Source organism: Aquila chrysaetos, chromosome 3 (genome assembly GCF_900496995.4).
Source record: "Aquila chrysaetos chrysaetos chromosome 3, bAquChr1.4, whole genome shotgun sequence".
In the NCBI taxonomy this organism is placed as follows: Eukaryota; Metazoa; Chordata; class Aves; order Accipitriformes; family Accipitridae; genus Aquila; species Aquila chrysaetos.
Genome location: NC_044006.1, coordinates 16,059,131 through 16,072,577, shown reverse-complemented (window position 1 = coordinate 16,072,577; position 13,447 = coordinate 16,059,131). Strand labels below are relative to the sequence as shown.

At 46.7% G+C, this 13,447-nt stretch overlaps 1 protein-coding gene across 2 annotated transcripts in view; it reads left to right on the top strand.

Annotated features, from left to right (window-relative positions):
- Positions 1 to 8,189: 8,189 nt before the first annotated feature.
- Positions 8,190 to 13,447, top strand: part of AHCY (adenosylhomocysteinase) — a 29,134-nt gene continuing 23,876 nt past the window's right edge. For both annotated transcript variants that reach the window (XM_030008625.1, XM_030008624.2), the window contains exons 1-3: positions 8,190 to 8,304; positions 10,179 to 10,369; positions 13,211 to 13,286. In XM_030008625.1, coding sequence (XP_029864485.1) covers positions 8,277 to 8,304; positions 10,179 to 10,369; positions 13,211 to 13,286 — 295 coding nt within the window. In that variant the 5' untranslated portion in view covers positions 8,190 to 8,276. The remainder of the gene's footprint in view (positions 8,305 to 10,178; positions 10,370 to 13,210; positions 13,287 to 13,447) is intronic.

Here is a 13,447-nt window from a genome sequence, read left to right as displayed (position 1 = left end):
TCCTCATTGACCTTGCATATGACATACCTATTCTTTCCAAGATTACATAATTTACTAAAGGTTGCACAGCAAGTCGCTGTCAGACTTGGAAAGAGAACTGGGTTTCTTAGCTCCTTGACAAGTGTTTAATGATTTTTTTTTTTTGTTATTTTAGTGAAGCACGCAAAAATCCAGACAGAATCACATAAATACAAAATAATTTAGATAGGAAGGAACCTCTGGAGGCCTCTAGGTCCACCCCCTGCTTGAACCAGGACAACTTATGTAAGGTTGCACAGGGCCTTGTCCAGTCGAGAGACAAGTATCCTCAAGGATGGAGATCCCACAGCCTCTTCATGCCCTGGTTGAGCGTTTGATGACCTGCATAGTGATTTTTTTTCCCCTTATATCTAATTGGAATTTCACTTGCAGGAACTTTTATTTCTTGTCCTTCATCCTGTCCCTGTGCACCTCTGCAAAGAGTATGGCTCCATCTTCTTTACACCTTCCCATCAGGCATTTGTAGATAGCAGTAAGATCCCCCTTTGCCTTCTCTTCTCCAGGCTGAACAGAACCAGCTCTCTCAACATCTCCTCATATGTCCTGTACTCCATCCCTGATCATCTTGGTGGCCTCCCCTGGACTCTATTACATCAGTGCCTTTCTTATACCAGGGAGCTCAAACTGGACACAGCTCTAGCAGAGGGGTTCTTACCACTGCAGAGTAAAGGGCAAGGTTCCCTTATCTTACCCTGCTGGCTGCACTCTGAGGACACAGCCCTGGATGCAGTTGCCCTTCTTTGTCACAGGGGCACTTGGTGGACTCCCACTCAACTCATTTACCAGGACCCCAGCACGTCTTCCACCAAATTGCTTTCTAGGCAGTTGACCCCATGTCCTGCTGAATTGGGGTTACTCCTTCCCAGACACAGAACTATATTTGACCACCCACATTTATATTTGTTGAGTTTCCTGAGGTTTTTGTCCACCTTCATTTAGGACCTCTGTCTGCTAATGCTATTTAAGTCAACAACATAAAGCCAGTCCTTGTACTGCAGAGACCACAGTGACCATCTCTCCATGGAAGCAATTTTGATAGTGTGAATGCTTACCCACTTCAGGCTAGACACAGCCCCAAGCAAATATCACACAATGACTGTTGAATAGTCATCAGATGTCATCAGCATCCATTAGCTGCTAAGCTATTTTAAATCTTTAACTGTGGCTTAACACTTCTGTCTGACTTAAGGCTTTGTAAAATTGGTGATTTATAAATGCAGGAATATTTTCACAACATTTTTCATTACTGGATTTCAAAGCACTTTATAAAAAGCTATATAGTAAGTCTTCTTATAAATAAGTCTTCTGGAGCTTTTTGTTAACTAGGTAATTATGGCAGCAAGTGCTTTATATTTTAAAATCAGACTTATTATCTTGAAATTGTCATGCCAAAAAAGAGAATTTTTGTTGTGCTGCCTTGTTATCGGAGTCTGAATTCGTGATTTCACTCATGAAGATAACAGTGCAGTGTCAGAGTGTATCTATTTCTAATTGACTTTAAAATAAGAATTGATTAATTTGACTTGGGATTTAGAAAAGTATCAGTAAGAAAAGATAAATTACTTCCTGTTATCTGGAGAAGGAATGAACAAAATCCTCAGGTTGGTGAGAAACTATTATTATTTCCAAGTAATCTAATTAAAGGGTAAAACAAAGACGTGGCTATTTAATTAAGTATTTTATTACTCAATTGCTCTACAGTGCATAATCAGAGAACTGGGAGGGAGTGATTAGGTGTCTTGAGAACGGAAATGACACAACCAAGATATGTAGATGTTTTAAAGGAAGGACAAGATACTGGGAAAATTGTTCCTCTCTTCCCCATGCCAAAGGCTGAACATTATTTTTCCCTGGGACTGAAGAACATGATACCAAAAATCTGCTGGGGAGTTTTCAGAAAAAGATATGACATGCTGGTGCTGGGATAGGTGAAACACACCATGCATTTTTTAAATGACGGTTCTGTCCAGCTCTTGTCTACACAGAGACCTTGCAAGCAGCCTTCAGGTTGGCTGGGCCTGTGGTGAGACAGCATGGCAGATACGCAGGGTACCCACAGGCACCACTTGGATCCCAGTTACGGCTTTGCTTTCTGCACGCTGCATCTAGGATTCTTAAAAGACGGGAACACATGCATTTGCTCAGTGTCAGTGTGAGTTGGATGTCTGCTTCTGCCAGGCTCTTTGAGAAGAGTTTTTGAAATGGAGGTGCTAGTAGAGAGGGAGCCTTTATCTTGTTTAGACCCAGGTTTATTCCTGTCCCACCCTGATAACCTCCCTCATTTATATGGTTGTAAATTATCTACATCAGAAAGGCTGACTCATCCCCTGAGTGGTTTACCTCCTTGCAAATTGCTCTGGTATAAATCAGCTTGTATTTCAGAGCAGAACAGATGCTGATAAAAAGCTATGTAATGTCAAAACTAATACAAAGGGAGAAGGTATGATTTAAACACCTGGGGCTTGATCCAAAGCCAAATAAAGCTAATGAACTGGTTTCCATTGTGAAGTCTTTCAAAGTCTTTATCAGCTTCAGGGGTCTGTACCTTCTTTACCTTAGGTAGTCCCTTGTACCAGGGTACCCCAATGCCCTCCACTAAAAAGAACAAAACCACCCAAGCTATCAATCCTGTTGAGTAAGAGATCAAGTTGTGTCTAATTCCATCTGTCCCTTGGAGCTGCAGCATTACACTTCTGAACAAGAACTCGGAACCAAACCTCTGGTCTTGGACAGCAAGGAAGCTGACAGGCCCAGGCTTTGAATATCCCTTGCTGAGCAGTAATCTTGCTCATTCACTTGATTTATTTTATCCAGCCTTTCTTATGCTCAGTGTGCACTAAGTAAGTAACTGGGCAGCTGAATTAATTGCAAACTTAAGGTGAGTAACAGCAAGGGGCAGGAAGGTTGCTGTACCAGTCCCATTGCATGCCATTAACATACCAGGTGCAGTGCTCATAATTTCCCAGACTGGATTAAGGGAGAATTTACTTGGTTAAACTTGCTCTACAAGGCTCAGGGCTTGGTCCTCAGTTCATGTTATGCTCATGCTTGCTACAACTGCAAGAGGGAGGAGAAGATGATGTTCTACTGACTTACCACCAACCCAGAGCCTCAGGCTCTCAGGGACTGAACCAGCCTCTTGTGTAACAGGCTGCCCCAGGGTTCCTCTAAGAAACAAAACCTGGTGGTTTTTTCTCTTGCTGGGGGTATAAGGAAAATAAGAGACAAGAGGTAAAATTAGTGCAAACTTTCCTTCACACCAGTTCATTTATTATCTTCTAGCTCTTGCTTCGGTTCATGCTTGCACTGGGTGTACAGACAGCATGTTCACAAGTAAGTAAATTCTAGTGTTCTTGCAGCAAAAACATAGCCTCCTTTTAACCCTTGGACTAACTGTACTCTTCCCAAAAGGCACCAGCTTGATCATACCAAACTCTTATTTAAATGTTGCTAGTCCTCATTCAGAGGGAAGTCAAAAAGAAGGCTCTCTCTGCCCTCTGTTGGGCAGTTAATGATGGAAGGATGATGGTACCATAAACACAAAATCAGGACCTGGTAAAGTGCAGAAGCCTTTAATGTGGAGAGGGGAGGAGAAAGGTAGCTGGGGCAAATCTGGAATGTGTTGAATTTAATTTCATTGGGGCAAATAGTATTATCATCATAATGCTAATGCTTGCTATAGTAATATAAATGTTGCTATAGATTGAGATAATATTAACTGAACTAGATCCCCAGCGGTGTTATTCTGTACTGCTGCGCAAGATGATAGTGAGGGGGAAATCACATTGTGAAGGACTTTGTGCAAACACACGAGGCAATACACGTCGCGGAGTTTATGCTTGAGGCGGGTACGGAGAGTTTACTTGCGGCTTGAGCTGTAACACGTTTGTGAGTATTCTAAGTGTATGTCTATGCTACCCCTAACAGCACTACATTAAAAGCCAATTTAAGGCCTGAACAACAAGGGCTCTAGTCCACATGGGACCCCTGCTAAGCTAAATTAGCAGTGTGAGTCATCCAGTGTGCATGTAAGAATGCTGCTGCAGCCTTCAGCTGCTGGCTGAGGCCCTCACAAGAGGTAAGGGTACAGAGCAAAGCACTTTACTTAGAAGACGCCAGTGATGGCATCACTGTTACAACCTTCATTAGGCAGCTTGAGACATTTACGATGATATGATCTAAGTGGATCATCAAACACTGTACCTGCCCCACTGCACAGAATGGCTTGTGCTAGCTGGACCAGTAGTTATGCAACACCTCTTTCATCTGCATCATTCACTAAGGGGATTCTCCTTCACTCCTCATCAAACCTCTATGCAGGGCAAAACAACATTAGTTTCCTAATTCAGGGTGCTCCTGAATGCTGCCACCACTATATCATAGTGCTTCACAGGCAGAAATGAATTTATTTTTGCAATGTGTATGTAAGTTTGTAGGAAAGTGAAATCATTGCCTGCAGTTTATGGGTAAGGGTGAACTGAGGTACAGAATATAACATCAAATGTTCTCACTGTTTGTGGGTACCACTTTGAGACACGCAGGGTTTGTTTTGTCAGAGTAGTTGGCATTGTGCTGTATTTTCTAAGGTCAGTGATGTACTCTGGACTTCAGTCCATGCAGCCTGGCGGAACATTGGTCAAAGAATAGGAAAGAGCAGAGAATGCTTGTCATGGGCACCTAGAAAATGAGAATGCAATTAATGATCACTCATGGCAAGCCTGTCCTAAGGGACTGAGCCAGGACCACCAGTGGATGATGTGCTATGGTAGGGATAGAACCCAGTTCCCCATGCTCCCATTGCATTAATTGTCAAATCATTCTTGCCACTCTTTGATACCCATCTTCTACCTGCTGTGACAAATGAAGTCCTGTGAACAACAGACTCATTTTCTGTACATTTCTAAATCACATTCAGCACAGATCCTCCCAGTGCACTGTCAATCCTGGTGAACAAATCACAGGCATTCTGTTTATAAAAAATTGTATCAGATTGCACAAAATCCTTCCTATAGTGTATATAATATATAAATTGCCCCAGTCAAGCAACTAACTGGCTTTGTATGGAGTACTTGTGTGAAGTATCACCTGTATTATACAGAAGCTTAGACTGATGTTTTCTCCTAGTCTTGAAATCTACAGCATTTCCTAGTCACGCCAGTAAGACTAATCTTTCTTTAAATATAGTTCTGAAGAAATGTCATATTCTCATTTTTTTGAAAAGTGTTTTTTTTCCCTGAGTTTCACAGCTTTTCGCAGACTGTGAGATATTTAAATTTACACCCCAGAACTTCTCTACTTGAACTACTACAGTAAATGAAACAGTCACAGGATATATAACATGAATAACATCCTGTTATCGTTTCATGTCCTCTGTTAGGTAGTGGGTTTTTGTACTCTTCAGTTCTTTTTCCTGTTCCTTCTTCTTCACTACATCCTATTCCCTCCATTTTGTGCCTATCTTCTGCCATCTGGTGTCTCAAATCCACCAGTAACGGCAACAATGAAAGGACCAGAGTGTGTATGAGTAGTCAAGGCACTGACTACTTACACATTAAGATGTAGTACAATACTGTGCTATGAGGTATTAATCTCCTGAATCAGAGGGTCAGGGCAAACCATGCCGCTAGCATGACTTGTCTTCAAGCACTCCTTATGCACTTACAAACAACTGAGAATACTTAGACAAGTGTTGGAGCACCTTCACGCTAGGTGGGGCTGATCTGTCCTCATTTAATAAATACTGTCAGCTCCTGCCACCCACTCCTTGGCTTAGCTGCAGTCAGGTGCTGGTCCCTTTAAGCCTTCACAGGGAAATATGCCTTGAGCTGAAATTAGTGGGAGTTGTATGAAATGATGTCTTTGTTCTGGCCTTGCTCATTAATTTAGGAAGTACCTTTTATGTGTAGCTGTGGGTTAGTGCATAAAGACATTGACTATAATTGACAAACTGATGATCAGGTTTGCTAGGGAGGCTGTGGGCTGACACCTAACACAAGGCACACTTTCAAGCATTCTGTTGCCCTTAAGTCACACTGTATAATGTAGAGCTGTCGGGAATTCCCCCGTTTGCCTGTCAGCAGTGGCAGGTGTGCAGGAGCATGCAGAAACTACAGTCTGCCAGCGATATAGCCTTGGTGTCTCGGACGAGTGAGTGGGGAACTGCCAGAGCCCGAACTCCTCTCCTGCTGCTGTGAGCTGGTGCATTCAAGCTGTGACAAAAAGGTTGTTGGTGATGTAAACCAATGAAAGCATGACTGAATTAGATGTGTCCCAGGGGAACAGACATGCTACTCCTCTGGGCACCTTTTGATTTACAGAACTGCTTGGTATGGTATCAGGTGTGCCGGTACACCTGCAGCACTCCAAATATCAAACACAAGCGTTACCGCTTGCACGTGTACTGGCTGTAGGGCTACAGGTTTCCTCCTGGGACTTCGGTCTTTCTGTGTGAACTGTTGTTGTGGTTTAACCCCAGCCAGCAACTAAGCACCACGCAGCTGCTCACTCACCACCCCCCTGCCATGGGATGGGGGACAAAATCAGGAAAAGAAGTAAAACTCATGGGTTGAGATAAGAATGGTTTAACAGAACAGAAAAGAAGAAACTAATAGTGGTAACGATAACACTAATAAAACGACAACAGTAATAATAAAAGGATTGGAACGTACAAATGATGCTCACTGCAATTGCTCACCACCCGCCAATCGACACCCCGCTAGTCCCCCGAGAGGCGATCCCCCTGCCCCCACCTCCCAGTTCCTATACTAGATGGGACGTCACATGGTATGGAATACCCCGTTGGCCACTTTGGGTCAGCTGTCCTGGCTGTGTCCTGTGCCAGCTTCCTGTGCCCCTCCAGCTTTCTCGCTGGCTGGGCATGAGAAGCTGAAAAATCCTTGACTTTAGACTAAACATTACTTAGCAACAACTGAAAACATCAGTGTGTTATCAACATTCTTCTCATACTGAACTCAAAACATAGCACTGTACCAGCTACTAGGAAGACAATTAACTCTATCCCAGCTGAAATCAGGACAACTGTTTACTGTAGGACCGGTCACTGAAGATCAGCTGCTCCTCAGGTAACAAATATTGAACTTCATTTATGGGGAGCACTGTGAGTTGGAGTCTCGGGGTGAACTCTGCACTGAGGATTATTTGGAACTTTGCAAAATAATTCAGTGAGCATTTCTGGGTAAGTATGAGGAAATCCTCACCTTCAAGTATTTCACAGATAAAAAAAGAGGTGTATAACACCATGGTTGCAAAGTTCACCCCAGTTTATGACTGAGGCTTATGAAAAACATATTTCAGATGTTAGAACAGGAGCGAATGTACATGTGACCCCCAGACAAGGCTGAGGCAGGGCTCTGCCTCCTGCGTGTGCAGCAGGCATTGGCTGTGGCTGGGGGCAGGGGCCGGCAGGCCTGCCTGTGCTGTTCCTGCCCTGCGCCTGGCAAATTGGCTGTAGGCTGGAAAGAGGAACAGGCCACAGCCAAGTCCAAGGTCCAGGCAGACGAGAGCGACTTGTGCACCATGCCTCAGCTCTGTTTGTGTGGCATCTCAGCAGCGCGTTGCCCGGCCTTGCAGGCCCGACTGGCTGAGTTGTACATTGCCCTCGGCCCTGCTGCAGCTAAGGGTCTGCATGCCACAGAGTAATTGCCTACACTAAAGAAATCACGGGATCGTTCGGGGAACCTCCCAGGACAGTGGGATGGGGTGTGCTGCCTGGTCAGTGCCCGCAGTGGCTCCATGCCCACATCTGGTACTGGGGACCAGGGCCTGTCCTGGCACTGCCCTCAGACCCGCCCTGCTCCTGTGTGGCTCCAAGGCCTGTCCTGGCACCGGTGGTGGCGAGCAGCAGTGCCGCTCCACGTAGCAGTGGGCACCAGAGCCTGCCCTGGGGTGGCTCTGGGGCTCGCTCTGGTCCCAGGGGCAGAGGCGGCCTCTGGAGCCCCTGTGATACTGCAGGGGGTGAAGGGGTGCAGCCTCTGGGGACAGCCCAGGCACCAGGGGGCTCCGGAGACCTCTCTGGCCGCGGGCGAGGCGGACGGGGGGCGGCCGGGGAGGTAGGGCTCGGCCGGGGAGGCAGGGCTCGGCCGGGGAGGGCCACCCTCACGCTCACAGCGGCCGGGGCCCAGCGCGCCCCGCCCCACGCAGGCCGTGGCGCCACCTCTACTTAAAGCGCGCCCGGGGCCGCTGCTGTCTCCTCCGCCGGCTGCCGCGACCCCGCCAGTATGTCGGATAGGCTGCCGTACAAAGTGGGTGAGTGCGAGCCCTGGGCCTAGCCTAGCCTAGCCCGCTCCCCGCGGGGCTCTGACAGCTCCCCTGCGGCCGGGGCAAGGCGGGCCGCGGCCGTGCCGGGGAGCCCCGCGGAGCGCAGCGCGGGCTCCGCGGCCCCGTTGCCGCGGCTGGATGTGGCGGCGGAGGGAAGATGGCAGCTGCCTGTTCGCCGTGCCGCCGCGGGGGGCGGGGAGCGCGGGCAGCAGGGCAGGCAGGGAATCTAAGCCTGAAGCCCCCCTCCACGCTGTGGGGCAGGGCTGCGTTTGCACTCGTGCTGCTGATAGACCCGCGGAGAAGGAAGGGGGCCTCCGGGGGTGCTGCACCGGCTCTCTGGAGCGGCTGTCTCCTTCCGCAGCGCGGCACCCGCGGGGTTTCCACCCGCGAATTTGCTGCTTTCCTGCGCCGGAGCCCACGGCGCGGGCGACCGCGGCTGCCCTGTCCGTAGACCTACTGTTCTGACTGCCCACCAGAAGCCCTGCGCTGGGGACAGGCTTTCACTCCGAATGTGAAAGTTATCTTTAAATCTGGGACCCGCGTTACACACTTCTCTAAAGGTTTTGTAGACCTGAAACTCCACAAGACCCCTAATTTTTCTAAAGAGTTGCGTGTTCTTTGAAGGCTAAATTCGAAGAGAAGAACATTTGTCTATAAGGCTCAGATTCATAAATAATTTGACTTAAGAGGCTATGAACCTAAAATACTACCAGATTTTTTTTTTAAGCAGCCCTTGTAAGACTACTGAGCCCTTAAGAGGGGTAAGAGTCTAGACCTCCCCCTCTTGATATAGTTGTTTGCATGGTCCTTCCATTGCCTGGGCTTTTTTAAGTCCCCTGTTGGTGTAAAAGCTGTGCACCAGGTAGATAAAGTGTAGGCAATAGCTTCAGTGGCCCCTGGGCTTCATTCTGGAGCAAAATGCAATTAGCTTGTCTTTATTAAATGCAGCAGTCTGACTCAGAGGTCCTCGTGTTCCTGAGTGCTTTCAATGGCCTGTATTTGCTAGGTAGGTGAAAGAAAAGTGTCTGACCAAGTTCTTAAGTGACATGGTAAGCTTCTGAAAGAGCTAACCAAGTCAGAGGGACACTTGATCTTGGCTGATGCCACAAAGTGGCGCACCTAGGCATTAGCTGTTTGACCCTTGCCTTTTTAAGGCTGGAGTCAGACATCCAGGGTGAGCACAGTATTTTTTACTGTGAAATAGGCTGTCAGAAGTCTCTTTTGTTCAGTTTTTGCTGAACTTTAATACTATCAATCCTTTTTACAAAGACAGAAGTTGACTTGTAACTAAGGTAGTTATGGTGCCTTGAAAATAATCTTTATGGATCCACGGGGGTAGGAACCCTGCAGCTTAGCTCTTAAGAGGGGAGCTGGGCTGGGCTCAGCTCCTGGTGCGCTTGGCAGGGAGCATGCTATGTGCGTTCTCATGTGGGGAAGCTATTGCCATACAGGCACCCCCCCCAGCCCTGAAAGTCTTAATACTGTGGAAGTAAATCTCTGTAGCAAGTGTCAGACCCTTGGGGAGTATATGTAAAGAGGAATGCTTAAGTCTGGGGCTTACTGAATTAATGGACCTCAGGATATCTGCACACTAGGTCACAGTTGATTAATGTGTTCATACAGGAGCATGCTTTTTTCAGAGGGGCTGTTAGGTTTGGTCTAAACTTGTTTGAAAGCCTGTGTACCATAGTAAAAAAGCAGGGAGTAATTGGAATATGGTCTGTTTTTCCCCCAACTCTGTCTCCTAGCTGTTGCTGGGTGTTCAGTTCAGCTGTTGCAGCCAATGCCTATCCACAAGTGTGTGAACAGATACCAAGGTTTTGGCTATTTAAACTCTGACACCTGTCCTCCTTCTCTTGCAGCTGACATCAGCCTTGCAGACTGGGGTCGCAAGGCCATTGAGATTGCTGAGAATGAGATGCCAGGGCTGATGAAGATGCGGGAGATGTATGCTGCATCAAAGCCGCTGAAAGGTGCACGTATTGCTGGTTGCCTTCACATGACAGTGCAGACAGCAGTTCTCATAGAGACCCTTATAGAGCTGGGAGCTGAGGTAAAGTGTCTCTTGAGTTTCTTCTTCAGCGTGGTCTTAGGTAATGCTCTGCCTGGGGCACTGCTTCTGCTTATGTAATTACCTTAGGGGATCCTGGCAAATGTCTGTACTTTTTGGAAGAGACCATGCTGCAATCTCCAGGTGGATGGATTATGTCTTCTCTCCTTAAGCAAAAAGCTTGTCACCTGTACTGCATGCACCTCTGAGATGTGGTATGTGTCTTCCCTCTGGACAAGCTGCATCTTCATTAGTGCCTATTTTGGGCTGGGTTGCTGGCTTCAGCAGCTCTGTCAACTGTGTGTATGTACAGCACCCTGAGCAGCAGTGCCGAAAGCTGCTCCCACGCAATTGTGTTGTGCTTGGGCATGCAGTGCTGTTGCTGGTAATGCTGAAGCTCTAGTGACTGCCTCCAGCGAAGATTAACCCGTGTTAAGAACCACACTGTGCCCTGGGTAAAGTCAGCAAAAACTAATGAAGCTTTCTGAGAGCTCATGCTGGCCCTTGAGCTGTGCAAGAAAACAACAGGGAGGCAGTGTGGTTCAGTGATCGAGGGCTGGGAACTCCATTGACTTTGAATTTGTTGTGTGATTATGGACCACTTACCCTGGTCCATGTTAAAGACGGAGATACTTATAAGCCATTTACTGCATTGTGTCCTCTGCCTGGCTTGCTGAATGAAGCCCAAACATCCAGCTGAGTGTCTGCTGTACAGGGCAAGAGGAGAGCCAGGCATCTGAGCATAATCCACATAGCTTGCATGCTGAGTGGGGAGCTGACTGGAACTTGATGATGGATTATGTTAAGTACATATGGGATCTGAAATTCCTTCTTCCTGAAGTTTAGCTGCCTGAACTCAGGCTGCCCAGTGGTGCCCTGTATGGGATTCTTCCCTGGGAATGGTTAAAAGAGTTGAGCTGTGTCATGCTGATTGAAAGGTACTGGGAGAAGTGCTCTGCCTGTAGCAGCTAAGGTATTTCCTCAAAGAGTGGAGGGGGTAGGTCTAGACAGCATGGCAGGTCAGCCTGGCCAAGGCACATGCAGGTGTTCTTCAGCCTATTCAGAGCTGTTCCATGGTTGCAAGTGGTGCAGTGCTGAAGGAGAGCTTTGATGTGGAGGTACAGTCCTGGCTTTATTCCAGCTACTCTGTGTATGAAGCTTTTGTCCTTCCAGAGGATTTAAAAGAAAGCAGTAGCCACTGAAATTTGGGAAGTTCCTTGCTGCTCCTGTTGATTGCTGTATCCCAGTATGGCTGGCCTAGGCAGCAGCTGTGTGCTTGCTTAAACATTGCCAAACTGCTTTAGTCTGAGCACAACCCCAAATCAGTGTTGTATGGGATTCATCCAAGTCATTCAGGGAGGTACCTGCAGAGATTTGGTTCCTGTAAGCATAAGTTATGGTTGTGCCTTTAAGATGTGTGCTGTCATGTTAGCTCCTTCCTTGTCCTGATGCCTGCATGTTAGTTTAGACTTGGACTTGAGTTTGGATTCAGCCCTGGTTCATCTGTTCTGCCAGAAGTTTGGTGCCTGAGAGGGAGGAGTGAAACTGATGAAACCATACCCTACATAATGAGGATGTAGCTCACTGCAGCATAGTAATCTTGGTATCCCTTTTTTGGCTAGGTTAACAAAGATAGATTAAATACTGTGTGCATCAGAGTACAAGTTCTAAAATTGTAATAAAAATGCATTCTCTTCATAACCAGTGATGTAAATATTAGGCTCTGAGCCTATCAGGTATGCCAGTTATTCTAGAGTCTGTGCCATTATCAGAAACTGGTGTTATAGATCTGATACTGACTGGTGCAGAGTTGAAGTGGCCTATGTCTTGTATCAGGTGCTTGAAGTGTAAACAATATACGGATATTCTGTATACTTTGATTTCCATGACACCTCTTGATGTCATTTGTACTGATATGGAGGGAGCTTAGAAAAACCCAGGTGCAGTGCTTAAGGTCATGAATTGAGTTTTCCTGTGCTCCTTCCAGGTGTGTTTTTGCTGACAAGTGCTGGTTGTGTAGACTCAGATGAGGTGCATCCTATTGCAGCCCTTACTTAGAAGTGTTAATTCTTGATGAAATGGGATGAGTATCTGAAAACAGGCTGAAGGATTATGCCTTATTGCCCTCTCTCCTCAAGGTCTGTTACAAATAAGCATGCAAATACCTGCCAGTCAGCTCTGTAGGGAGCAGAGTGAGAACTTGAGTGGTTCTGGGATGTGGTGGTTTCTGTGCCCGCTGGGGAGCTGCAGTAAGTATGCTGATACTTTTCAGTGCAACTCAGCAGCATGCTGTTGCTTTTCTAGGTGCCTGAGCCTAGTTATGAAATCTGTGTGGAAAATGCTTAGCTCAGCTGGAAAAGCTTCCATGACTGGAGTGCAGAGTGGGAGTTTGGGTGAGCATAATCTTGGAGAATGCCTGTTGATTGAGTGTAGTGTTTCAGCTGCATTTCTGTTCTGAGTGCCAGCAGGTGTGTTGCTGCATGTCCATATCCCTCAGTGGACACTTGCTATGTGGCTGTTCTGAACTTTGACCAAAACTTTCTATACTCACCCTACTGTACACTTCCTGAAGATCTATAGCTGAATGTATGCTCTGGCTGTCTGGCAGAAACTCTCACGAGTAAGGAGATGGCTCCATTGTGTTCTTTCCCAAAGTGACGTTATTTTCCCTGGCTTAGTCAGATACTTAGTTTTCACCTTAACTTTGCAGAGCTACTGAGAAAAGCAGGAATCTGCACTAATAGGCCTTTCTGCTCTTGCTCTCTTTTTAACTCCTGTGGCTGGAAGAGAGTGCCTGATATCTCAGAACTTTGTTCAGCAAACAAAACTTGGGTTGTTTTCCAGGTACAATGGTCAAGCTGCAACATTTTCTCCACTCAGGACCACGCTGCAGCTGCTATTGCAAAAGCTGGTATCCCTGGTAAGTTTTCCATGTCCTAATTTGGCTCTGAGTTGGGGTGTACTGCCTGTTCTAGCTAAATCAAACTGTGTACAAATCAAGCTCATCTGAACAAGCTTCAGGATAGAAATAGCCCATCAAAAGCAATGATTGTTACAAACAGGACATTTGATTCAAGCTGC